Source organism: Dipodomys merriami, unplaced genomic scaffold, assembly GCF_024711535.1.
Source record: "Dipodomys merriami isolate MVZ:Mamm:240054 unplaced genomic scaffold, mDipMer1.0.p SCAF_9, whole genome shotgun sequence".
In the NCBI taxonomy this organism is placed as follows: domain Eukaryota; kingdom Metazoa; phylum Chordata; class Mammalia; order Rodentia; family Heteromyidae; genus Dipodomys; species Dipodomys merriami.
In genome coordinates this window covers 5562059-5587338 of record NW_027206512.1, presented here as the reverse complement: position 1 = coordinate 5587338, position 25280 = coordinate 5562059, and the positions used below count along the sequence as shown (strand labels likewise).

Sequence of the window (25280 nt, the reverse complement as noted above, 5' to 3'; positions counted from 1 at the left end):
GAATTCAGGTGACAAAGGCAAGAATATAAATTCCTGTTCAGTTAATAGGTAGACAGGTATAGACATTGGATGGGCAGGCTTCTTACTTCTACTGACCTCCCGGCTCAGGTTAATTTTGAAAGGGCAGGCACAAAGTAGCTGATGTGACATCATCTCCTCTTACTCCTTTCCACGTTCCCTTGTTCCCTAGACTGGCTGAGTCTAGGTGCTCGTTGCTGGGATGGCTTGTCCCAGTTGGTATTCAAGATTTGAACTCAAGGCCTGGGCACTGTCCCTGAGCGCTTCCGCTCAAGGCTAGCACTGAACCACTTTGAGTTATAGTACCACTAGTATTCAAGGAGGTTTGAACTCAAGGCCTGGGCACTGTCCCTGAGCACTTCTGCTCAAGGCTAGCACTCTACCACACTGAGTTATAGTACCACTTCCAGAGTTTAGCTGGGAGACGGAGTCTTAGGGATTTTTTAGCCCGAGCTGGCTTTGAACTGAAATCTTTGCCACAAAAGCCCTTTATTATTTCCAATTAAAGCAACAAGGAGATCAAGTAGAATAAGTAGAGCTTACCTGGTTCTTATCAAGAATTGCCAACAAATATTCTGAAATGACAAAACTCATTAGATGTGATGAAAATGTTAGCATAGATATGCCCGGTATTTTAGAACCATTTAGTCAGTAGTAGAATACACAACACAAAACAAAAAAGGCAAAACTTAAAACCTAAAATTTCGACAACGTTTAGACATCTTTGCTAACAAAGCATATCAGATGGTTGGGCCTCCATTACCAGGGCCTGTGAAAAGAGCAACTTGTTAGCAAGGCACCTTAGAATAGATGGAGTAGTAAACTTAGTGGAAGGTTAAGGGTCAGATGGGGCCAAACCCTTAAGCCACCACGTGGCCAAGATGGCGAATTCAAGATGGTGAATCTCTGAAAGAATGCAAAGAAAGCCTGAATAGATTAAGCCTACATTGGCTAGCCTTTGAGAGGGAACCTAGAGGCGGGGGGGGGGGGGGGGGGGGGGGTCCCTGGGACCCAGCCTGCTTCGCACTCTTCAAGGCACAAGCCAAAAAGTAGAGTCAGTCTGGTGAGTGAAGGAGAGCTGACCAGGCAGAAGCGGCATCCCAACTTCCCCCAGAGCCCTCTAGAGAGAAATGGCCAAGCCCCCAAAACCAAGCGTCCTCGGCTTCAGAGGTGACCGGCCTTTCAGCTAAAGGCCGTAGGAGCTCTCTGGCGTGGCGCCACGTCTGGACAGAGACTGAGTGACAGAGAGCCATAGAGTAGTTTCACTCACCAGAGTAGAGAAGTGTGGACGTGGATGTGAAGGCAGCAATGGTATCGATGCGTTGATTCTGCCGCAGACAGACTGGTTCGCAAAAGGCCGTCAGAACTGCGGGTATTCCTCAGAGCAAAAAGGGAAGAACAAAAAAAAAAAACGAGGGGAAAAAAACAGAGAAATCCCAGCTATCCTGACTTTAAGCCTTTTATCCGAATCACGGCACCATTTATGTTAGGTTTTTAAAAAGAGGTAGGTGAGTAAGAACCGCACCAGCACGCACGTGGTATTCAGATAAGGGGTAGGTTTATTCAGTAGACCTGCTTGGACCAGGCAAGGGTGGCACTCCACGTGGCTGGGAAAGGCCTGGGAATGAGAGAGAGCTAGGAAGAGAGGAAAGAGAGAGAAAAGAGCAGAGAGAGGGGTAAGAACAGTAGCACTCACGTGGTATTCAGGTAAGGGGTAGACCTGCTGGGACCAGGCAAGGTTGGCACTCCACGTGGCTGGGAAAGAGAGAGAGCAAGAAAAGAACAGAGAGAGAGCTAGAATAAAACAGAGAGAGCAAGAAAAGAGCAGCAAGAGCAAGAGCAAGAGCAAGAGAGAGGTAAGAACAGAGAGAGAGCAGAGAGCTAGAAACGAACAGAGAGAGAAAAAAGCGGTAGAGGACTACTTTACTATTTTTCAAATAATTCCTTGCTGGGTGTCAGGATGGCCAAGTGATCTAAAATGCCAGACTCAAAGCTCTCAAATAATTCCTTGCTTCAAGGACAAACAAAAAACTCTAGAGATTTAAAATGTATTAATATTAAGCATTTTTAAATATAATATAAACTGAAGCAAACCAAGATAAGCTAATTTTCAGAATTGGCTTCAACTTCTGTTTTATCTAAGTTGCCATATTATATAGGAACAGTCTTCTTTTTTTTTTTTTTTTCTTTTTTTTGGGCCCGGTCGTGGGGCCTGAACTCGGCCTGGGCGATGTCCCTCAGCTCTTCAGCTCAAGGCTAGCACTCTACCACTTGAGCCACATCGCCACTGCTGGCTTGTTTTTTTCTACTTATGTGGCACTGAGGAATCGAATCCAGGGCCTCATGCATGCAAGGCAAGTGCTCTACCACTGAGCCACCTTCCCAGCCCCCTCCCCTTTTTTTTTGTCGGTGTAGGGCTTGAATTCTGGGCCTGGGCGCTGTCCCTCAGCTCTTCAGCTCAAGGCTAGCCGTCTACCTCTTGAGCCACAGCGAAACTTCCGGTTTTCTGAGTGGTTTATTGGAGGTAAGAGTCTCACGGACTTTCCTGCCTGGGCTGGCTTTGAACCTTGATCCTCAGATCTCAGCCTCCTGAGTTGAGGTATTGACGAATATTTTTTATAACCAGGAATGTCCTTTCCTGACAGAACAGGAAGTGTGGTGATAATTCCTTACCCTAATGGATAAGTATATAACTGTAACAACTTCTAAGAAATGGAAACGAAGGCCTTAGGTGGTGTGCAAGTGCCCAATACCACCAAAAGGAATAAAGTAGAGATGTAAAAGAGAGGTCTATGGCTTTTCCTTTCCATGTGTCCTAAGGACTGTCCTAGTCCCCACACAAGCCCTGAATTCTTACCCCCAGTGTCTGTAATTCTACTTAACACCTGTTGGCACTTTCAGGGTTAAGCTATGAGTCTCTGAAAGCCAAATTTTATACATTGGTATTTTCTTTAAGATTGGTAGTAGGAAATTCTTGTTTTCAGTCACTCCAATCCTCTACTGAAAAAAGCAATCGTATTAGAAGTTATCATATAACCAGTGAATTGGATGATTATCCTTGAGAGTTAAAAACTCTTAGATGTTTCTGGCTCAGCCTTTATGTAATCTTATAAGTTTTTCATGTGAGCCTAGAGAACCATGAACATTTACTGTTGTTAGATCCAGATCCTTTTATTCCTTATTCTTACCTAATATAAAGTTTTTTCTATCTAATTGCATTTTATCGTAGTCACTATTCATATATTACAAATTGATTTCATGCCATACTAATAATAGAATAGGAATCTGTAAAAGACATTTAAAAATTATTCTATCAAATATTACTAAAGATATTCTTTCTACCCTGTCTGATCATGTTTGTGGCAATTATTATGCTTTTATTATTGCTTAAATATATTCCGAAAGCATTTTTGACACATTATGAAGTTATAGTCTCTCATTTTCTTTAAACCCATGGATCTCTGAATGTGAAAGAAATTGATGGGAAGGAAGTAAAGAAGTAAAATATATGTTCTATAGGATAAGAGATGGAGGCTCAAAGAAATATAGACTGGACACAACTCACTGACAGAAGACTATGATTTGTTCATTTGTCTCTACATTTCCAATCATTAGTACAAGAGTGACTCCTACCCATCGCATAAATAGTTTGGGGTGGGTCACCTCTTAGAGCAATGCACACAGTCCTTTACTACTGCCATGGGACTCAGTGTATATGTGGCCCAACACAGACACAGCTGTTCATGCCACAGTTAAAAGTTTCCCTAAATAGAATTTACTCTTTCTATAAGTGATGCTTTGATACCTTCTTTTCAAAACCGTGGATGGCGACTGCAAATTGATTTCTTGACTATAAAATCTGGGCCAGGCTGAATGAAGAACTTTGTGCACAGTGTTGGATGGTACACAATCAATGTTACATCATTCTTATCTTCCTGCTTGCTAAAGCTACCCTATGTACAGGAGAATGGGGATGCAGACTGCCCAAACATGTTGTTATCCAGAGTAGGTCAGAAAAATAGTCTGTCCTTCAGGAAACATGTTATTTTCATAGAATATATCTTCCTAGTGTACTTTCATTTGTTTTGTTTTTGTTTGTAGCAGTGAGCAAAGTATATTCCAAAAATGTGCTGTTCAGTCTTTTGGGGGATTTGAGAAAAATACTGGGATTTGAACTCAGAACCTCATCCTTGATAGGCAAGTGCTCTATCACTTGAGCCTCCTTTAGGTTTTATGGGTTTTGCCCAGCTCAGCCTCAAATCACAATCTTCTTACCTATACCTCTCATGTAGCTTACAGGAACACACTACCATATCTGGCTTGATGTTTTGAGATTTGGTCTTGCTAATTTTTGGCCCAGGCTGGCCTTGAACCATTATTCTGGTGATCACTTCCTAGGTATCCAGGATTATAGGCATGTACCATCATGCCCAGCCTTGTTAACAAAAGCAAAGTACATAGAAACATTCAGTTATGTGGTGACAAGAAAAAAAATGAATTTTTATGTAGTTGAGAGGTTCAGTGGTATCATGAGCATAATATGACAGGAGTAGCATTCATTTATTTACCCTGTGATAAATACTTATAATTACTATGTTTGATTTTCATAGCTGTCTGATGAAGGCAGATATTATGTTATTTTGCAAATGAGAAAACTATGGCTTGGGTAAATGAAACAACTTATCTAAAGTAAAAAAGGTTGTAGGTAGGGCTGGGAAGGTGGCTTAGTGGTAGAGTGCTTGCCTTGCATGCATGAGGTCCTGGATTCGATTCGTCAGCACTGCATAAGCAGAAAAAGCTGGAAGTGGTGCTGTGGCTCAAGTGGTAGAGTGCTAGCCTTGAGCTGAAGAGCTCAGGGACAGCCCCAAAGTTCAGGCCCCATGACCGATCAAAAAAGAAAAAGAAAAGAAAAAGGTGTTAAGTGTGCAGATTCTGACATACACCCTGTGCTTTTTAACATTGCCAATAATGTCCAGTATTTGAGTTCAGCAGACCTGAATTTTGTCAGGACTTCCCTTTTGGTTATGTTTCCTTGCCCTTGGTGTTCTTCTATAAAATGGAGCCACTGTGCAAAAAGGAGAGAGAACTTAGCATGTGATTAGTGAAAGTATTTAAGAGTAGGAAAGCTGGAACTACAGAAGAAGAGAGCACAGTTCTCAAGAGCCTGTGAAGTCATTGATCTATCAAACAGCTGTGACTATACCAAAGTGTAAACTGTTCCTCTACAACATCCTTGGTAGGAAGTAATCATACTTCTGTCTGCCTCTGTCTCTTTGAGACAGGGTTTCACTGTGTAGCAACTTTAAGGCTGGCTTAAAGTTGCAATCCTCCTGTCTCTGCCTCTTAAGTGCTGTAATTACAGGCATCAGCTAATGCATATGACTTCCTTGGAATATTTGAATTAATGTTATTGTTTCTATTACTTTAGGCTTTGCCTGCCCTGAAGACACTGGAATGCATGCACCAACTTAATAGAAAAGTTTCAGAGCTCCATTTTTACTTGCAATTCCTAATTTAAAGTTTAGTAATTTTTTATTGTCATTATGATGTGATTTATGGTGTAATATTTTCTTGTTTCTTGGATCAACAAAGAAATGTTACCAGTTCCACAATAGTAGAAATCTTTGTGTGCATGCAAGAAACTCAACTTCCACTAAGATACTTAAAATATATAGGCAACACTGTATAGCTTTTGCAATGAAAGCCTTAAAGCATTCCTTCTGGAGGTGTGTTTATAATGAATGCTTTGTTCTGACAAGGACTCTGTTGCTTTTCAGAACAACTCTTGGAGTTTATGCACCAGTTGCCAGCCTTTGCCAATATGACGATGTCAGTGCGGCGGGAATTGTGTGCAGTGATGGTGTTCGCAGTGGTAGAGAGAGCAGGAACCATCGTGCTCAATGATGGAGAAGAGGTCAGTGAACATTTCTGCTCTCAGGATACTTAGGGAGGATTCCAGACAAAAGCCAGGGGCAATAAATTTGAATACATGAAGAATTATGGTACTTCACAATTCTAAATGCAATGTTCTGTTTTCTGTTACAACATTGCATGTAATACTGATAGAAATTCTTGGTACTGAGGTTTCTGTAGTGCTTGGGATTGAAACAGTTCATGCTAGGCAAGCACTCCTATCACTCCTAGTCCTGGGGTTTTATTTTATTGTGTCAGTAATAGGGCTTGAACTCAGGGATTAGGCACCCCCCTCCCCACTTTTTTTTTTTTTTTTGCTCAAGGCTAGTTCTCTACCACTTGAGCCACAAGTGCCACTTCCGGTTTTCTGAGTGATTTATTAGCGATAAGAGTCTCATGGACTTTTCCTAACTGGGCTGGCTTTGAACCACAATCCTCAGACCTCAGCCTCCTGAGTAGCTAGGATTACAGGAGTAAGCCACCGGTGCCCAGCTTATAGTAGACTTTTGATAACTGCAGGTATTTGGTTCCTAGGAGACTGCCAGTGAGGAAAAACCTCTTAATACTCAGTACTCTAAAATTACTCAAATTTATCTATACTGTGTACAGTTGTTCTGACCTTCTATAACTTGAAACTGCATGGAGTGGCTGCATTGCTTTCATAAAAATCACTGTTGTTCACATTAATACTACTTATCAAAACCTAGTTCTTCTTGCTTTTCATTTTTTTCCTTAAACTACCTCAACTTCTGCTAAAAATATGTTATCTTTCACCAAGTTTCAGTGTTCACTAAATTGTTTTAGTTAAACTTTACTTTTGGTTTGTTCTTTGGGCATCATTTGCTTTTTGGGGGGCAGATTTTTACAGAAGGACAGGAATACACTCACGATTTCACAATGATTTAAATACAACTGACAATAACAATAGACTAATTGAGCTTTTCTGCTTCAGCAAAATTTTTTTTAACTTTTTTTGAAATTTTCTTGGTTAATTGATTTTTTTTTTTACCACATTTGGTCAACACTATGTGTAATAAATTGTTGGCAAATAAGGCAAATTTACTGAAATGCCTTTTTTTTTTTTGGCCAGTCCTGGGGCTTGAACTCTGGGCCAGGGCCTGGGTACCCTCCCTGAACTCCTGAATTTCTTTTGCTGAAGGCAGGCAGGCACTCTGCCCCTTGAGCCATAGCACCACTTCTGGCCTTTTTGAGTAGTTAAGAGTCTTAGAGAGTTTTCTGCCTGGGCTGGCATTGAACCACAATCCTCAGATCTCAGCCTCCTGAATAGCTAGGATTACATTTATGAGCCAACAGTGCCTGGCTGAAATGCCTTTTGTCAAAACAAAATGTTTCATTTTTTGTACTGGCACTGAGGCTTGAACTTGGGGCCTGGGTGCTTGTTGTCTGTCTTAGCTATTTTGCTCAAGACTGATTCTTTTCCACTGAGCCACAACTCCACTTCTTGCTTTTTGGAGTTAACTGGGGATAAGAATCTGATGGAATTTCCTGCCCCATCTAGCTTTGAACCATGATCTCAGATCTCAGCCTTCTGAGTAGCTAGGATCAGGTGAGAGCCATCAGCACTCAGCTCAAAATGATGTTCTTACTGAGGCAACAGTCACCATTTTATCTTGCTTATATACACTCGTTTGGAGTATAAAAATTTTTTTTCCCTCAGATTATTGTAGAGAAAAATACCCAGATGAAATTAGGAAGGCCAGATGATATGACTGGGCGTGGTAAGGTATGTAGATGCATTTGCTTTGTTTTATTGCTATTGAACAGTATTTCTCAAGTTACTGGTTCCCTCTTTTACATGGAAGACCTAAGTAGTTTTGGGGGATCATTTTCACATCAAGAGGTATGGTCATGAGACTCTTCTCTTTATCTCCTTTTTTGTTAACTAGCTGGACTCCTGGTCGGTGATTCTCAATGGCTCTGTGGAGGTGACTTATCCGGATGGAAAGGCAGAAATCCTGTGTATGGGAAACAGCTTTGGTGTCTCTCCCACCATGGACAGAGAGTATATGAAAGGGGTTATGAGAACAAAGGTGGATGACTGCCAGGTAAAATGGCTTCTTAAAAGATTTTCATGTACAGCTTTAATCTTATTCTTTGGGAAATTAAAAATAAATACTCCCCAAAGTTACTTAGACTCTGCAGAACTAGGTTCTTTTAATAAAAAAAAAGATTTTGAAAATATAGTATTTTAAGATGTCCATCAACTACAATTAATAATTTGTTCTTCAGAAATATGGAAGTCAAATGAAAAGAAATTATCAGGAGATTATAACAAAGATGACCTGACATAGCTGTGCAGTGTTTTTATTTAAATACATGCAAAAAAAAAAAAAGGACCTGATTTTAGAAGAGCCTTAGAAAATAATCATAGTATATGAAACAGTAGGAAGATTTGCAATTTTTTTTTTAAATTACTAATAAAAAACTAAGCTGGGTGGCTGGTGGCTCACACCTCCAGTTACTCAGGAGATTTCATTTCAATGCCAGCCTAGGCAGACAAGTCCAAGATATTCTGTCTCCAGTTGACCAGCAAAAAGCCTTAGAGGCATGGCTCAAGTGTTAGAGTGTCAGAGTGAACAAAAATGTCACATAAGATTGTGAGGCCCTGAGTTAAAGTCCTCCTACTAGCATTAAAAAAAAAAAAGACAGCAAAAAAGAGATAGCATATTGCTATTTATTGCTTATAAAAATCATTTAATATTAGACTATTAAAATGTATGACTAAATATAATTTTAATCCTGTTTAACCAGTAACTTCTGTATTATGGGAACAACTTTCAGGTTTCTTTGTTATTGTTCAGTGTTTATAATTTATGTGTCATCCTCTGAAATATGATTTCTGAAAGATAAAATGTATTTGTTAAAGTGTACATTAGCCTACAGTCTGAATGGCCTCTGAATATAGTTTATCCTAAAACAACTGCATTGTTAGATAAATGTGAAATAGTGTCACTCATTTAAATCTTTAAGTGCTAAAAGAAAAAATGGACTGAAGATGTGGTTCAAACTCAGGTTTTGCCAAAAAAAAAAAAAAGAAAAGAAAAATGGAGGTGGAGAATAATAATAATCCTTCTACAGAATCAAGTAAATAAATAATCCTTCTACAGAATCAAAATTTTCCAAGTAATTCTTTCAGTTAATGTAATACAGAAAAAAAGACAATTCAATATTTTAAACCTGTAATGCCAAAAAATTAATTATATTGTTAACTCAGTTATTTAGTATAATGGAGGAAAACAGAATAGATAAATCCCCAAATGATTAGTTGGTATGGGAATATATATTCAATAAAGGTTTATATGTTACATTTTAGTACTGGGATTCAGCTCCACAAAATAATGAAACCAAACTTTGTCAGAACAAGCTAGAAAAATGTTAGAGATCACTCTGTCCTGCTTTTTCTTAGCACTTTTCCTGAATCCCCTCTTCACCATGTTGAAATTACAGGAATATTTGAGTTTAAGTTGTTCCTGAGAGCCCAAGAAAGTTGTATTATTTTTGAGAATTCAGCAGTTACATTACTATCCCTTAGTTGGCCAAACCACTTTTGTTAGAAATTCTGTGACTATGGAACTGAAAGGATATAAGAAAGCTATCAATGTTTCAGGATAACAGATTAAAAAATATTATATGACTGAGTATTATGGGTGCTTAAGTTATGTCGAGTGTACCAGATGACAGTAAATATTTATCTATGAGATTTTGGAAAGGAAGAGAGGGGAGGTATTGGGTTAGGGAAGAGAATCTGATTTACAGAATGAAGAGGTAGTGGGGAGCTCAGAACCAGAGAAGCAAGGTAGACTCAAAACAAAACTAGTTAAGATATTTAGGTCACTGTAATTTCTCATCTGAGCTCCCTAACATACAGAGGGTCAGAGGTACCTGCCAAACAAAAGCTATCTTCTTGCCACTCTGACAGGACTGTGGTCAGTCAGGACTTGACAAGTTGTTTCTTACTTCCACTAACTCATCTGGTCAGACCCAGTTTGTTTTTTTATCCCTTAAGAGTACAACAGGAATAGAGAGAATGAAGTAACACATTTTAGGTGCTTATTTGGGACAGCATTTTAAGGTATTTTGCGTTCAAATGTCCTATGTCTGCTACTCTTTAAAAGAGTGGAAAGCATAAACTAGCCACCACAGTTTGAAATTGTTCACAACATACAGTCATTAAATGTCACGAACAAAAGTGGGCATAGCTTTCTAAGAAAAATAGCCTTGTCTAAGATTGTATCTCATCATCTTATATTCCAGTGGGTTACAAAGGATGTATCAGGTAGCTTGACCCAGAATTTAGCTCCTCATATTAGGCCAAAGAACACATTTCTGTTGGTGGACACCATGGCATTCAGTCTTAATTTGGTTCCAGAACCTTCCTCTGTTGTGATCAGTGTCTGTTCTTATTTCCCTGTTTTATGGGAAGGGCTTCTTATAGATGTTCTGTGGTACCAGGTAACTGGGTTATTTTCTTCCTTTCTTTCTACTTTTTTCCTTTATTTCTCTCCCATTGTGTGTCATTGCCGACGTCTCAGGCCATCTACCACTTTTCAGTGCAGTGTGAACACTTTGAAAGTTTGAGTTTCCCCTACAGACTACCAAGTACCACTTTCAATTATCAGATCTTAAGATAAATCTATATTACGCTCACCTTGAGAGACCATGGGAATTAATAACACAGGATTACGGAATAAACTGGATAAGAAAGCAATTTGGAGCTGGGCGCTGACGTCTCACGCCTGTAATCCTAGCTACTTAGGAGGCTGAGATCTAAGGATCAAAGTTCACAGCCAGCCCAACCAAGAAAGTCTGTGATACTCTTATCTCTAATTAAGCACCAGAAAACTGGAAATGGCAGTGGCACTGTAGCTCCAAAGAGGTACAGTGTTAGCCTTGAGTGAAAAAGGGCTCAGGGATAGCGCCTAGGCCCTGAAGTCAAGTCCCATGACCGACAGCCTCCTCCCCACCCCCCAAAAAAAGCAGTTTTGTAGGGATAAGTTGACAGCTATACAGTATATTGATTAAATCTTAATTTTTATTGTCATCTGTATGTAATTTTTCCATTTAAACATAAATTACAATGTCATGGTTCAAAGGAAAATTATCCTATGACCGAAAATGCTGTTGGTGTTTTGCTTCTCTCTTTCTCTTTTTCTGTTTGTCTGTCTTTTTCGTGCTAGGAATTAAAGAGGCCTACCACAGGGGCTGGGAAGGTGGCTCAGTGGTAGAGCGCTTGTCTTGCATGCATGAGGCCCTGGGTTCGATTCCTCAGCACCACATAAGCAAAAAGAAAAAAAGGTGAAAACAAAAGAGGCCTACCACGTTCTAGACAAGTGCTCTACTAATGAGCCTAAGTTCTAGACCTTTCAGATGATTTTTTTTTTTTTTTTTTGGTCGGTTGTGGGGCTTGAACTCTGGGCCTGGGCGCTGTCCCTCAGCTCTTCAGCTCAAGGCGAGCGCTCTACCACTTGAGCTACAGCACCACTTCCGGTTTTCTGGTGGTTTATTGGAGATAGGAGTCTCATGGTCTCTCCTGCCCGGGCTGGCTTTGAACCGAGATCCTCAGATCTCAGCCTCCTGAGTAGCTAGGATTACAGGCGTGAGCCACCAGCGCCCGGCCTCAGTTGATTTTTTTATAAATAAAATCTGTTTGAATTTTATCTGTCGATCTGTCTGTGTCTGTCTGTCTGTCAATCATCTGTCTAGGTGCTAGTAATGAAGCTAGAACTCAGGGCCTGGGCATTGTCCTTGAGCTTTTTCACTCAAGGATTATGCTCTTACCATTTGAGCCACTGGCCTACTTCCAGCTTTTTGTCGGTTAATTGGACATAATAGCCTCAGAGATTTTTCTGCCCTAGTTGGCTTGAACTGCAGTTCTTAGATCTCTGCCTCCTGAGTAACTAGGATTACAGGCAAGGGTCACTGGCATTCAGCTTGTTTGAATTTTTATTTTGTACAGGACTACCTTATATCTGAAAGGATAAAATCTCACTAAGAAGTCACAGGTTTCCAACTGAGTTTATCACACAGTTGGAATTTTCCTGTGGATTGCATGGTAAATCTATAAATTTCTTAAAGTGAAAATAACTTGTTAATAAAAGAAGATAAATGATTTCAATTAAAATCTATTTTTTGATACCAGTTCTATATGGCTACATTAGAAATCAGCTTTTTGGATGGTATTTTAGTTTGCTACAGAAGAAATGCCAAAATATCTATCTAGACACTAAATCAGATTTATTCTAGTTTCCTTAAATCTTGAGTGAAGATTAATTTTAGCACATTCTCTTCAGAAAGCATTTTCTTTCATCTATTCATCCATGTACATACTCACATTAACTCAAGAATATATTTTTTTAGAAGTTAAATGAGAAAATGATTATATAATTACATTCTCTAAAAGTAAATATAAGGAAGAAGAACTTAACTTATTTGGAGATAAAACCTTTCTAAATCTAGAATACAGATTTCGAGACTGATTTTACTGCTCTGTGAAAAGAAATAAAATGCAGGTATTTTTGAGAAAAAAGACTTAAGAACAATATATTTCACAACATATATACACCTGTGGCCACTGTTGTAGAAATGGGTTTTATTTTAATGTTTCAAATTAAATTTTTTTCTTATATGTGGAAAGCCTTTTTTCTTTTGCTTTTTTAATATTTTTTTGTGTTTCTAACTAGTTAATAGAAACCTTAGTGAGCTAATGTCAGGCAACTCAGGGAGAAACTTGGCCCACAGCCTGACACTGGTAGCTCACACCTGTAATGCTACTTACTTAAGGGGTTGAGATCTGAGGATCACAGCTGTAAGCCAGAGCAGGCAGAAGATTCCAGGAGACTCTTTTTTTTTTTTTTTTTTTTTTTTTTTGTCAGTCGTGGGGCTTGAACTCGGCCTGGGTGCTGTCCCTCAGCTCTTCAGCTCAAAGCGAGCGCTCTACCACTTGAGCTACAGCGCCACTTCCGGTTTTCTGATGGTTTTATTGGAGATAGGAGTCTCACGGTCTCTCCTGCCCGGGCTGGCTTTGAACCGCGATCCTCAGATCTCAGCCTCCTGAGTAGCTAGGATTACAGGCGTGAGCCACCAGCGCCCGGCTCCATGAGACTCTTATCTCCAATTAACCTGGGAGGGGTGGGGAGAGGTATGAGGGGAGAAAGCTGGAAGTGGTGGTGTGACTCAAGTGGTACCAGTAGTGTCAGCCTTGAGCAAAAAGCCAAGTACAAAGCTCTGAGTTCAAGTCCTAATTTTAGCACAAGATAAAATTAAATAATTTTTTTAAAGGAAGTGACTGCAGAAAGTATGGAAAACACAATAATGTATATTAAATAAAATGAAACTTATCTATAATTTGCACTACTCAAGAGTTAGTGCTTTATTATATATTTTCCTCCAAGATTTTGATGTATGCATGTGTGAGGGTAATATGCATGATTAGGAGGATGAATGAAGAGAATCCCTGTAAGCTTCCTGTGACATGGTGGTAATGTTGCCATTATTATCAGGATTATAATTATTATTAAAATAATATTTCATCATTTTAAGATTTCAGTTAATCTCTTTGGTATTAGCCAGAATAATAAGTAACCTATGAAAATGCAATTTGGGGTTGTTGCCTCATATTTTACCTTAATTCATTAACTTAACCATATCCTATTTTTTTTTTTTACCTTTTTCACATTAAAGGAGAAAAAAATGCATTTTTTGAAATTGTCAAATGATTTTGTAAATCAGAAGTTGAACGAAGGTGATTTTATTGTGCTGAAGAATCTTCTCTCTTCACTGGTCTCTGGTCACTTGGTGTAATTGACTTGACTTTCTTTAAAACTACTAAGAAATGTAATTACGCCGGGCACTGGTGGCTCACGCCTGTAATCCTAGCTACTCAGGAGGCTGAGATCTGAGGATCGAGGTTCAAAGCCAGCCCGGGCAGGAAAGACCGTGAGACTCCTATCTCCAATAAAAAAACCACCAGAAAACCGGAAGTGGCGCTGTAGCTCAAGTGGTAGAGTGCTCGCCTTGAGCTGAAGAGCTGAGGGACAGCGCCCAGGCCCAGAGTTCAAGCCCCACGACCGACAAAAAAAAAAAAAAAAAATTAAAAAAAAGAAAAAAAATGTAATTACTATAAGTGAGTAGCCTTGAGTTCTGAAATGTATATTTGGAGCCAGGTAGGAGTAATTACTTGATAAGCATATTATTATTATTTTTTTGTTCAAGAGCAGTAATTACCCAGACTATGAGTTATAAGGAATAATGGTTTGAACAAGATGTAGCTTGTTATGTCACCTTCTTTGAAAAACTAGTTTCTATAATGGCTTTTAGTCCATATGATTTAGCAGAGTTATATATCTAATCCAATTTTAGCTTTAGATCTTAACATCTGTCATTAAAGCCATTATATTTTAATTGTCTTTTTTGTTTTTTTGTTTTGTTTTTGGGTCTGGTCATGGGGCCTGAACTCTGGGCCTGGGCGCTATCCCTCAGCTCTTCAGTTCAAGGCTAGTGCTCTACCACTTGAGCCACAGCGCCACTTCCTGCTTTTTTCTTTTTTGCTTATGTGGTGCTGAGGAATCGAATCCAGGGCCTCATGCATGTAAGGCAAACGCTCTACCACTGAGCCACCTTCCCAGGCCCTATTTTAATTGTTTTTAACATCTTCAAAACTGTAATTTTTGTCCTCTGATTTTTGTTGGGATTTTGGATGTAAAATACATACACAGTTGTCCTGTGCTATATCACAGTTCACTTATTGCGCTTCACTGTATCATGGGCTTTTTAAACTATGTAAATAGTGATCCCTCGTCTGTCATAGGAGCTAAGTTCCAGAGACCCTGTGATAGGTGAAAATCCACCAAGTAGCAATAAGTGAACCACTATATTGAGAGGGACGACTACATAAAGCTGCTTACTAAGCAGATTTTCACCTATTGCAGGGGTCTTTGGAACATATCTCCTGCAATAAGTGAGGGGTCACTATAAATGTTCTAAAAATGAAACTTTTCTTGACCAGAAGAAGAGATATATTAAAAGTGAGGTTCATTACTGCATTAATTTACCAAGTATGAGGAAGATAGAGAAAAAATGTCAGTATTAAATAATTAAAACCCTGAATTAATCCTATAGTGAGATCTTTTCCTAGCACTTTATCATTAACATGTGACTTAATGTTTTATTCTAGTTTGTCTGTATCGCCCAGCAAGATTACTGCCGTATTCTCAACCAAGTAGAAAAGAACATGCAAAAAGTTGAAGAGGAAGGAGAGATAGTCATGGTTAAAGAACACCGAGAACTTGATCGGACTGGAACTCGGAAGGGCCACATTGTCATCAAGGTAGGATGGAGAACCCTCCTTCCCATGGACAGAAAGTTTGGATAGCATCAGTTAAGCCCACTTACTATTTTTTTCCTTTTCTTTTCTTTTTCTTTCTTTCTTTTTTTTTTTTTTTTTGTGGGGAATCATGCATACCTCCTTAACCTTCAGTTTAAAAAAAAATCTTTACATTTTACAGTTTTTTGTTCTCTATATACTATTTCCATTTGTTTTTTGTTGAGTGTTTGAAGTCAGCATACCATAAAAATATGGTTTATATTCAAGGTGGTCTAATTTTTGCTTTGTTACAGGGCACTTCAGAAAGGCTAACCATGCATTTGGTGGAAGAACATTCTGTAGTAGACCCAACATTCATAGAAGACTTCTTGTTGACCTACCGGACTTTTCTTTCTAGCCCAATGGAAGTGGGCAAAAAGTTATTGGAGTGGTTTAATGACCCGAGCCTCAGGGATAAGGTTAGAAATACATTCTATTTAGTCTCTTAACATAATTCCAGTTATATATATTTCTATTACTGAAAAAATTGACATTCTTTATAAGCAAAAAAGAAAGAAAGATGATTCAAATGAGTTTCTGTTCTAGAAATAACTTTTTTGTTTAAATGCAAAGGCCGATAAATGAGCTACCAACTGTTTAAACTTTTATTCTTGTAGGGAATACATTAAAACATAAGCAAACCTCTTGTAGGACTATATAATCTCTAGTTTAATATCTAGTCAGTGTGTGCCAGGTGAAATTTAGGATTTTTAAATTAGCAGTGGAGCAGCATTTTACTTGAAGGCCCAGTCATAGTAATGTAAGCAGACCTTTTTCATCAAGTCCTGAGAGCTGTCAAGGACAGATTGGTTGACAAATGCCCACTCTAGTCTTATCTGCTTCCTTTTAGTACCATTTTCCTTTCAGATCCTTTTGAAAGTAGCTTAAACTACTCATTTTCCTTATCTGTCCTTTTCATTTTTAATTTTATATTAACCTGCTTTTTTCTCTTCTTATGCCTTTGCTTTTCTTATAACTTTATTTAAATGTGTTGAAAGTAAAGTAAGATATAAGTTAAATAGCCCCACATATTCAAAGTCCCTCAGGGCAAAGCAACATGTGTAAAGTATATCATGTATTTTGAAAACGTTATTTCTTACATAAATGCAATCCTTGCTTAAGGTTTTATTTTTGCTATTTTCTTGATCAGTATGTTTAGGCAAAATTAGCTTTTTAGTTTTTGAAAATTAGATACCTTCTTTGAAATGTAATCATTAGTGTTTAGCACTAGAAAGGAAAACTTACTGAAATGAATTGCTCTTACAGGTTACACGGGTAGTATTATTGTGGGTGAATAATCACTTCAATGACTTTGAAGGAGATCCTGCAATGACTCGATTTCTAGAAGAATTTGAAAATAATCTGGAAAGAGAGGTAATGCTTGTGATTTTTGCTAAGATCAGCTTTAAGGAGATTTTATTTTGCCTGTCTTTAATTGACACAGCTCTTCCTGAACTCTTGTAGAAAATGGGTGGACATCTTAGACTGTTAAATATTGCCTGCGCAGCTAAAGCAAAGAGAAGATTGATGACCTTAACAAAACCATCCCGAGAAGCTCCTCTGCCTTTTATCTTACTGGGTGGCTCTGAAAAGGGATTTGGAATCTTTGTTGACAGTGTTGATTCAGGTAGCAAAGCCACCGAAGCAGGCTTGAAACGTGGGGACCAGGTATGACATTTCTAAATCTAGAGATAGGGATGACTTTTTGTTTAGTCAGTACTGATACTGACATTAATTTTATAATTTCTGTTTTAGATACTGGAAGTAAATGGTCAAAACTTTGAAAATATCCAGCTGTCAAAAGCCATGGAAATTCTGAGAAATAATACACATCTGTCTATCACTGTGAAAACTAACTTATTTGGTAAGTATTTTTTATTTCCTTATAGTTTTACATTTCTCTCTCTCTCTCTCTCTCTCTCTCTCTCTCTCTCTCTCTCTCTCTCTCTCTCTCTCTCTCTCTCTCTCTCTCTCTCTCTCTCTTCTCTCTTCTCTCTCTCTCTCTCCGGGGGAAGGTAGTGCTATAAGATTTTAACTCAGGCTTTTACCTTTACTAGTCTTACCTTTACTAGGCAAGCACTCTGCCACTTGAGTCATACGCCCAGCTCTTTTTACTTCAGTTACCATTTCCATGTATGTCATTTTTTGTTTTTAATGCTTAGATCTTAATCATGAAAGAAGTAGCTTCCGTGAGGAATTTTTTTGGGCACTTTCCCTTAGCTCTTCAGCTCAAGGTGAGCGCTCTGCCACAGCTCCACTTCCAGTTTTCTGGTGGTTTATTGGAGATAAGAGTCTCACAGGATGTGAGGGTGATCTGGCTGGGACATCTGTCACCCCATTGATGGCCAGGATTGATTCGGCTGATCTGGCTGGTGAAGTGGGTGTCCCCTTCCTCCCTCATCGCTCCATGTGCCTCCCTCTTGAAGCTGTACGCTTGGTGGAAGAGGACGACAATCCCCGTTAGAGGAGGACAGGTCTTCGGTCAAGGGTGTACAAGTAGCTGTGCTCCCCTGCTAGAACCTCCAAACAAGCTCTCAAGAGTCTCACAGACTTTGCTGCCTGGGCTGGCTTTGAACGGTGATCCTCAGATCTCAGCCTTCTGAGTAGCTAGGATTACACCGGTGCCCTGCTTCACATAAGAATTTTTATAGTAAAATGCATAAATACAGAATTCATTCTGTGTATAACTTGGTTTAAATCAAAGGTCCATAATACTATTTTATTGATAAGAGAAACTATCTTGTGTTGCTGAATACTTACACCCATGTAGATCTTAGAATATGCTGCTCTTCCTGTGCTTATCTTGACAGAGCAGCCTACTAAGTACTTTTGTGATACTTATTGGACAAGTTTTCTACAGGACTTGCATTTTCATAGCTGATGTTAGTACTTCTCATTTACTTTCAGATTTCACAGTGGCTTGGGTACTTTTCAAATTTTGCATATTGTGGTTTTTTTTATGTATTTTAGTATTTAAAGAACTTCTAACAAGATTGTCAGAAGAGAAAAGAAATGGTGCACCTCACCTTCCTAAAATTGGAGACATCAAAAAGGCCAGTCGCTACTCCATCCCAGACCTTGCTGTAGATGTAGAACAAGTAATAGGACTTGAAAAAGTAAACAAGAAAAGTAAAGCTAACACTGTTGGAGGAAGGAATAAGCTAAAAAAGATACTTGATAAGACTCGGATCAGTATCTTGCCTCAGAAACCATATAAGTAAGTATCTATATACATTATTTTATTGTGTTAAATAAAATGATATGCAAAAATAGTAACTATTGTTGGCACATGTGTCAAGCTTTCATAGCTGGGCTACTGTTCAGCTTGTTTAGTTCTGTTTTGGCTACTAACTTCCCATTCACAACTTTTACTAGAGGCAGTTTATTAGCATGTCCTCACTTAAATTGCTTTTTTCTTATTTGAACATTTTAGAAGGAAGCACATGTATGTTTTCATCCTGTCTCCCTACAGTTTAAAACGTCATTTTTGCCATTATATCTTTATATTTTGCTATCACTTCCACAGTATCTTTTCTCTGCCCATCAAATCATCTGTTCTTCATTTGCTTCTAATCATTCCTACATAGCATCCTTTCCCCCCTCATTTGTCTATTTTTACTGATTTAGCTGTTATAGGCCACTAATAAAAAACATCTCCATCCCTATCATCTATTGCTGACTGAACACTAAGTGTAGCCTTGAACTCTTCTTGGATGTTTTTTAGTGTCAGGAACTCAGACTAGTAAGTTACAGGTATTCTTTTTTTTTTTTTTTTTTTTTTTTGGGTCCGGTTGTGGGGCTCGAACTCTGGGCCTGGGCACTGTCCCTCAGCTCTTCAGCTCAAGGCTAGCACTCTACCACTTGCGCCACAGCGCCACTTCCGGCTTTTTTTCTTATGTGGTGCTGAGGAATCGAACCCAGGGCCTTGAGCATGCAAGGCAAGTGCTCTACCACTGAGCCACCTTCCCAGCCCTATTCTTGACACTTTTTTTTTTAGCTGTTATTTACTTTTTTTTTATTTTAATTCTTGTGTCCAGAGATATTTTAGAAAATTCATTTTCCATCAGCCATTTTTTTTAACTTAAGTACTTAGATGTCATGTTCAATTATATTTGTCCTCAAACTACAATGGTATGAAAGATTACAAATTGGGATATATATTAATAAAAAAGTTAATTTATTTCTTTGGTAATTTAATGGGTCTAAAGAGAAGCAATAAATATGATATTCATTTAAGACTTGAAATTGCCGGGCGCTGGTGGCTCACACCTGTAATCCTAGCTACTCAGGAGGCTGAGATCTGAGGATCCTGGTTCAAAGCCAGCCCGGGCAGGAGAGACCGTGAGACTCCTATCTCCAATAAACCACCAGAAAACCGGAAGTGGCGCTGTAGCTCAAGTGGTAGAGCGCTTGCCTTGAGCTGAAGAGCTGAGGGACAGCGCCCAGGCCCAGAGTTCAAGCCCCACGACCGACCAAAAAAAAAAAAAAAAAAAGACATGAAATTGCTTTTTAAATTCATTTCAGATAAAAATTATCTAGAAGTCATAGAGATGTGATTTAACATGACCTCTTGGTAGACTGTCAGACTTCTATTTGTCCATACATGAATTCTGAGGCAGAGTCGTAAGGATAAGTAGTGGGTATGACTGTTGTATTTATAGCCTTGAGAGTGTTTGTTATAAATTTCTAAGAGACAGTAAATAGGACAGCTGGCATTTACAGAAAATAGGAATCAATTTTTAAAGTGACCCTTTTTGATGAACAGCTTATTTTGAAATGGATGAAAAATAAGATTAAATTATTAGCAATATAACAAGAAAATATCTTAGAGTCACATTTGATTATGAATTAAATATGAGCCCCTTCTCTCGAAAAAGCACCAGCAGAATCAGTTTGACCCTGGCAGGTATTAATAGAAATGTGACATGTAAGAACTGGGATACAATCCATCCCAAGTGCAGGATTCTGGCAAAGAATGGAATAGAAGAATATAATGTTTTTTTCATATATGTCTAAGAAGATAATCAAAAGCTAGACAAGGGAGAAGAAAAAAAATATACCTAACTAGATTTTTTTCCCCCAGAACTGGTATTTGAACTCAGGACTTTGCTCTCTTGCTAGGGAGGCACTCTTATCAATTAGCCATGCCTCCAGCTCTTTTTTATTTTTGAGATAGAGCTCTATTTGTGCTTCCCACATAACTGGGATGCAAAAATATATACCAATATACCTTTTTCTGTTGAAATGGGATCTCATGAGCTTTTCTGGACAGGCTCATCTGGAACTGTGGTTCTCCCAATCTCAACCTCCTGTGTAGCCAGAATGACAGATACGTACCACCATACTCAGCTATAACTACGTATTTTTGAGTTTCCGGTGGCTCATGCCTATAATCCTAGTTACCCAGGAGGCTGAGATCTGAGGATCGTGGTTCAAAGCCAGTCTGGGCAGGAAAGTCCGTCAGACTCTTACCACCAATAAACCACTAGAAAACCGGAAGTGGCGTTGTGGCCCAAGCGGTAGAGTGCTCACCTTGAGCTAAAGAGCGCAGGGACATTGCCTAGGCACAGAATTCAAACCCCACGATTGACCAAAAAAAAAAAAAAAAAAAAAAACACTGAGGAACTATTTCTAGTAAACATGTAGTTCATTTAAGTATTATTTATGAAAATTATTGAAATAACTCATAATGCAATTCAAGTAGAAAAAAATACTTAAAATTAGTCTACGTCATAGTCTCTTATTCAATGGAATAGATGATATTAGTTACTACTTAAATATTAGTTACTACTTAAACTTTCCTAGAAATCAAAATTTTTAAAATTTTTGTTTATATTTTGCAGTGCAGAGATTGGAACTCAGGGTCCTTTTTTTGTTGGTCATGGGGCTTGAACTCAGGGCCTGAATGCTATCCCTGTGCTTTTTGAATCACAGCACCACTTCCAGTTTTCTGGTGGTTAATTGGAAATAAGATTCTCACAGATTTTGCTACATAGGCTGTCTTCAAACTACAATCCTCAGATCTCAGCCTCCTAAATTGCTAGGATTACATGTGTGAACCACTGGCAACAGGCCAAACACTCTATCATGGACCCACATTCCCAACTTGTTAAAAAAAATTTTCAACCAAGTATTAACCTAGTAAATGATAGACATCTTCTAGTTGTAATATCAGTTGAATTTTCTTTGTTAACCATTACTAGTATTACAGAAGCTAAGATGCTACATCGTGGCAAATTGGCCAGAATAGGCATGGCAACTTGATGGGTTTAGAGGAAGAGTGGGTAGGGTACAAGCCTATTGAATTCAGATTGGTCTGCTTAGGTAAGTAGAAAAAGAAAGCCTGAGTAACAGACTGTTAGTTTAGCATGGGAAATATAAAAGTGTTGTTGTGTTGTGCTCCTAGCTACTCAGGAGGCTGAGATCTGAGGATTTTGGTTCAAAGCCAGCCTGAGCAATAAAGTCCGTGAAACTCTTACCTCCAATTATCCACTTGAAAACCAGAAGTGGCACTGTGGCTCAAAGTGGTAGAGCACTAGCCTTTAGCAAAAAAAAAACTCAGGGACAGCATCCAGGCCCTGAGTTCAAGGCCCAGGATCAAAAAAATAATAATAGTAATAATAATAATAATGTGTGGGAGAGGAGAGTTGGAGAATGGGAGAAAATAAGGGAAAGAATAACACTGTCTCAAAAAGAAATGCACTCATTACCTTATTTAAATAACTGTAACCCCTCTGTACATCACCTGTACAATAAAATTTAAATAATAATAATGTGCTGTGAGTCAGGAATGGTGACACAGGTCTGTAATCCCAGCACTCAGAAGGCAGGATAATTACAGGTTCTAGGCCAGCCTGATAGCAAAATATTTTCTCTCTCCCTCCTTGCCTTCATCTGTCTATCTCTCTGTTTCTGTCTATGTCTGCTTCTCTTTGTCTCTGTCCCTCTGTTTCTGTCTCTGTCTGCTTATCTGTCTATCTGTCTCTCTCTGTCTCAGTACTGGGGTTTTACTAGGCAGGTATGATTTGAGCCTCACTACTAACTTGACCCTCTCTTAAACAAATAGATATATAAATATTGCTGCTGAGAAACATTTTGTAAGAAAGTAGCTTTTTGTGGATGTAACCTGGAATGTTGCAGCCACTTGGTGAGGTGTTGTGGCCTAGTCAGCTATGCCTTTGGCCTGTATCTTGGGTAAATATAAACCTTCAGTGTCTTAAGCAAAAACTGTTTCATGTGGTTGAAAATACATCTCCATTCATATGAAGGAGATTTTTAATTTTTTTATAGAACTTTGTGTGTTAAAGTAAATACTTGATTTTGTCCCTGACTCACTTGTGAATTTGGAAGAATTTACACTAAAATTATCCTGTTTATGATACCTTAGTTTATATCCCAGTCTTAGTTTTTATTGTTTGTTTTGTTTTGTGCTGGGATTGAATCCAGGACCCATGTATGCTAGGCAAGCATATTATTACTGTGGTACCCTTCCAGCCTTTTTGTTTCAAGATGTATATAGAAACTAGTTAGAGATCTTAATTATTTGCTTGTGATCTATTTATTGGGGTGTGTGTTTACACAGATGCATGCTCATTGTATTATTTGTTTTAGAAACACTTGACCCTTCCATCTAGAAATATGTATTTTGGGGGAAGCCAGGACTGGGTATTGAACTCTTGAGCTTCATGTTTACAAGACCAGTTCTTTATCACTTCAACTATACCTCTAGCCTTTTTGCTTTTATTTATTTATTTATTTATTGTCTTTAGTTTGGTTTTTCTGGACTGACCTCAGATCACAATCTTCCTACTTCTGCCTCAACATGTCAATTTATGAATGCAACGTTACCCCTTCCATCATTCTCCCCCATCTCTCCCAAGCCCATTCATCCCCTCAAAATTAAACTGCAAGTTAATTGTTCAAAGGAGTTATACCATTAGAATCCTCCCCTGCATGTATCATACTTTAGTCAGTGTCCATACTTTAGTCCATTTGTTTGTGTATATATTCATATTACTTTGTATATGTTTTCATGTACATTTATAATGTAGATCTAACTTGCATATGTGAAAGAAAACATGTATCCTTTGTTCTCTGAACCTGACCTACTTCACTTAGCATAATTTTCCCAGGCCTATCTGTTTTCCTGCAAATGACCTAATATTCTTACTGATGGATAAGTAAAATTCCATATTGTGTGTGTGCATGAACATGTGTGTGTATATAGGTATATAGATATAGATATACATGTCTCTCTCTATATTTATATGTATATATATTTATACACACATATGAGTATATACACACACATATGACCCACTCATGTGTTGTAGGGCATCTAGGCAACAGTGAATAGTGTCTTCTATACACGTATGTCTATGGGTATGCAAGTGGCTTTATTGAATCCTGACTTGTAGCCTTTGGGTGAATACCCAAGATTAGCATTATTGGATCATAGGGTAATTATATGGTTTAGCTTTTGAGGAATCTGCAGACTGTCATCTATTGCACCAGTTTATATTTCCACCAGCAGTTTAGTAGGGTTCTGTTTTCCCCACATACCTGCCAGCACTTGCTTATATTCTTGATGATGGCCATTTTTACTGGGGTACAGGGATTCCTAATGTTGTTTTTAATTTTTATAGTCCATAATGGCTTCTAGCTTTTTAACTTATTAGTCATTTTCTAACTGTTTTTATCCAGTGACATTGGGATTGGTCAGTCTCAGGATGACAGCATAGTTGGACTGAGACAGACAAAACATATCCCAGCTGCCCTGCCTGTCAGCGGAACCTTGTCATCCAGCAACCCTGACTTGCTGCAGTCACACCACCGTATTCTAGACTTCAGCGCTACTCCTGGTGAGCACCAGTACTCCTCAATTTGCTAATCGTGGTCTTTTCCCTTCTGACACAGGATTACTTTAAATGAACTTTATATCAGGATGAAACAAACTTCCAAAGCATTTGAACCAGTTCTTGTCATATTTTGTAGCCTGTTTTGATAAGAATTTCTCTAGGGCTGTTTCCTGTCAAATTAATATAGCATGTAGTTTCCACCATGTCAGGGCAAATAAACAGAGTAGGAGACATATTTTGGGCTAACTCAATGGGCTAAAGATTAGCTTTAGGTTTTCCTCTCTTTGATATCCCCTTGACTATATTGCTGTTAGGCTGCCATGTTATGGACATGTCTGTAGATTGCTTAAGTACCTATAGGGGGAGATTTGTTCTTGCAGCATACCTTGTTGGTTGAGAGGTGAAAGTTCACCCTCTTTTCAAGGGAAGTTTCCTCCAGATTATTTTGCAGTTACATTACCATATTTTGAAATCCCTTCTACTTAGATGTGTGTGTTTTCTTTCCCCTAGACTTGCCAGACCAAGTGCTACGGGTGTTTAAAGCTGACCAGCAAAGCCGATATATCATGATCAGTAAGGACACCACAGCAAAGGAAGTGGTCATTCAGGCCATCCGGGAATTTGCCGTGACTGCCACCCCAGATCAATATTCTCTGTGTGAAGTCTCTGTCACTCCAGAAGGAGTGATCAAGCAAAGACGACTTCCAGATCAGCTTTCCAAACTTGCTGATAGAATACAACTGAGTGGAAGGTATACACTGTCTACTTTACAAGACTTCTTTGCCCCTCTTCATAGGAGATGAATAATTTAAGGGATTTTTAGATGTCTAGGAGCCCCTGCAGATTTAAACACTTGGCTGATAGAGCAAGAAATTTGACACACAAATTGCTAAGGAACCCTGGGTACACACTTCTCCTTGGGTGTGTACAAATGCATCCAATAATCTAGTGCTATGTGTTACTGCATTCCTAACTTCCTAGGAGCTCTGTTATCATTGTACATTATACTATAGAAAACACTACTTAACCAGCCTCTGGTGGCTTACTCCTATAATCCTAGCTATTCAAGAGGCTGAGATCTGCTAATCAAAGTTCCAAACCAGCCTGTA

At 38.7% G+C, this 25280-nt stretch overlaps 1 protein-coding gene across 17 annotated transcripts in view; it reads left to right on the top strand.

Moving 5' to 3' along the window:
- Rapgef2 (Rap guanine nucleotide exchange factor 2) overlaps positions 1-25280 on the top strand; it is a 265529-nt gene that overhangs the window by 219179 nt on the left and 21070 nt on the right. For all 17 annotated transcript variants that reach the window (XM_070012622.1, XM_070012626.1, XM_070012625.1 and 14 more), the window contains 10 exons: positions 5796-5932; positions 7839-7997; positions 15125-15277; positions 15568-15732; positions 16580-16687; positions 16778-16981; positions 17069-17177; positions 18284-18530; positions 24017-24174; positions 24682-24922. In XM_070012622.1, coding sequence (XP_069868723.1) covers positions 5796-5932; positions 7839-7997; positions 15125-15277; positions 15568-15732; positions 16580-16687; positions 16778-16981; positions 17069-17177; positions 18284-18530; positions 24017-24174; positions 24682-24922 — 1681 coding nt within the window. The remainder of the gene's footprint in view (positions 1-5795; positions 5933-7838; positions 7998-15124; positions 15278-15567; positions 15733-16579; positions 16688-16777; positions 16982-17068; positions 17178-18283; positions 18531-24016; positions 24175-24681; positions 24923-25280) is intronic.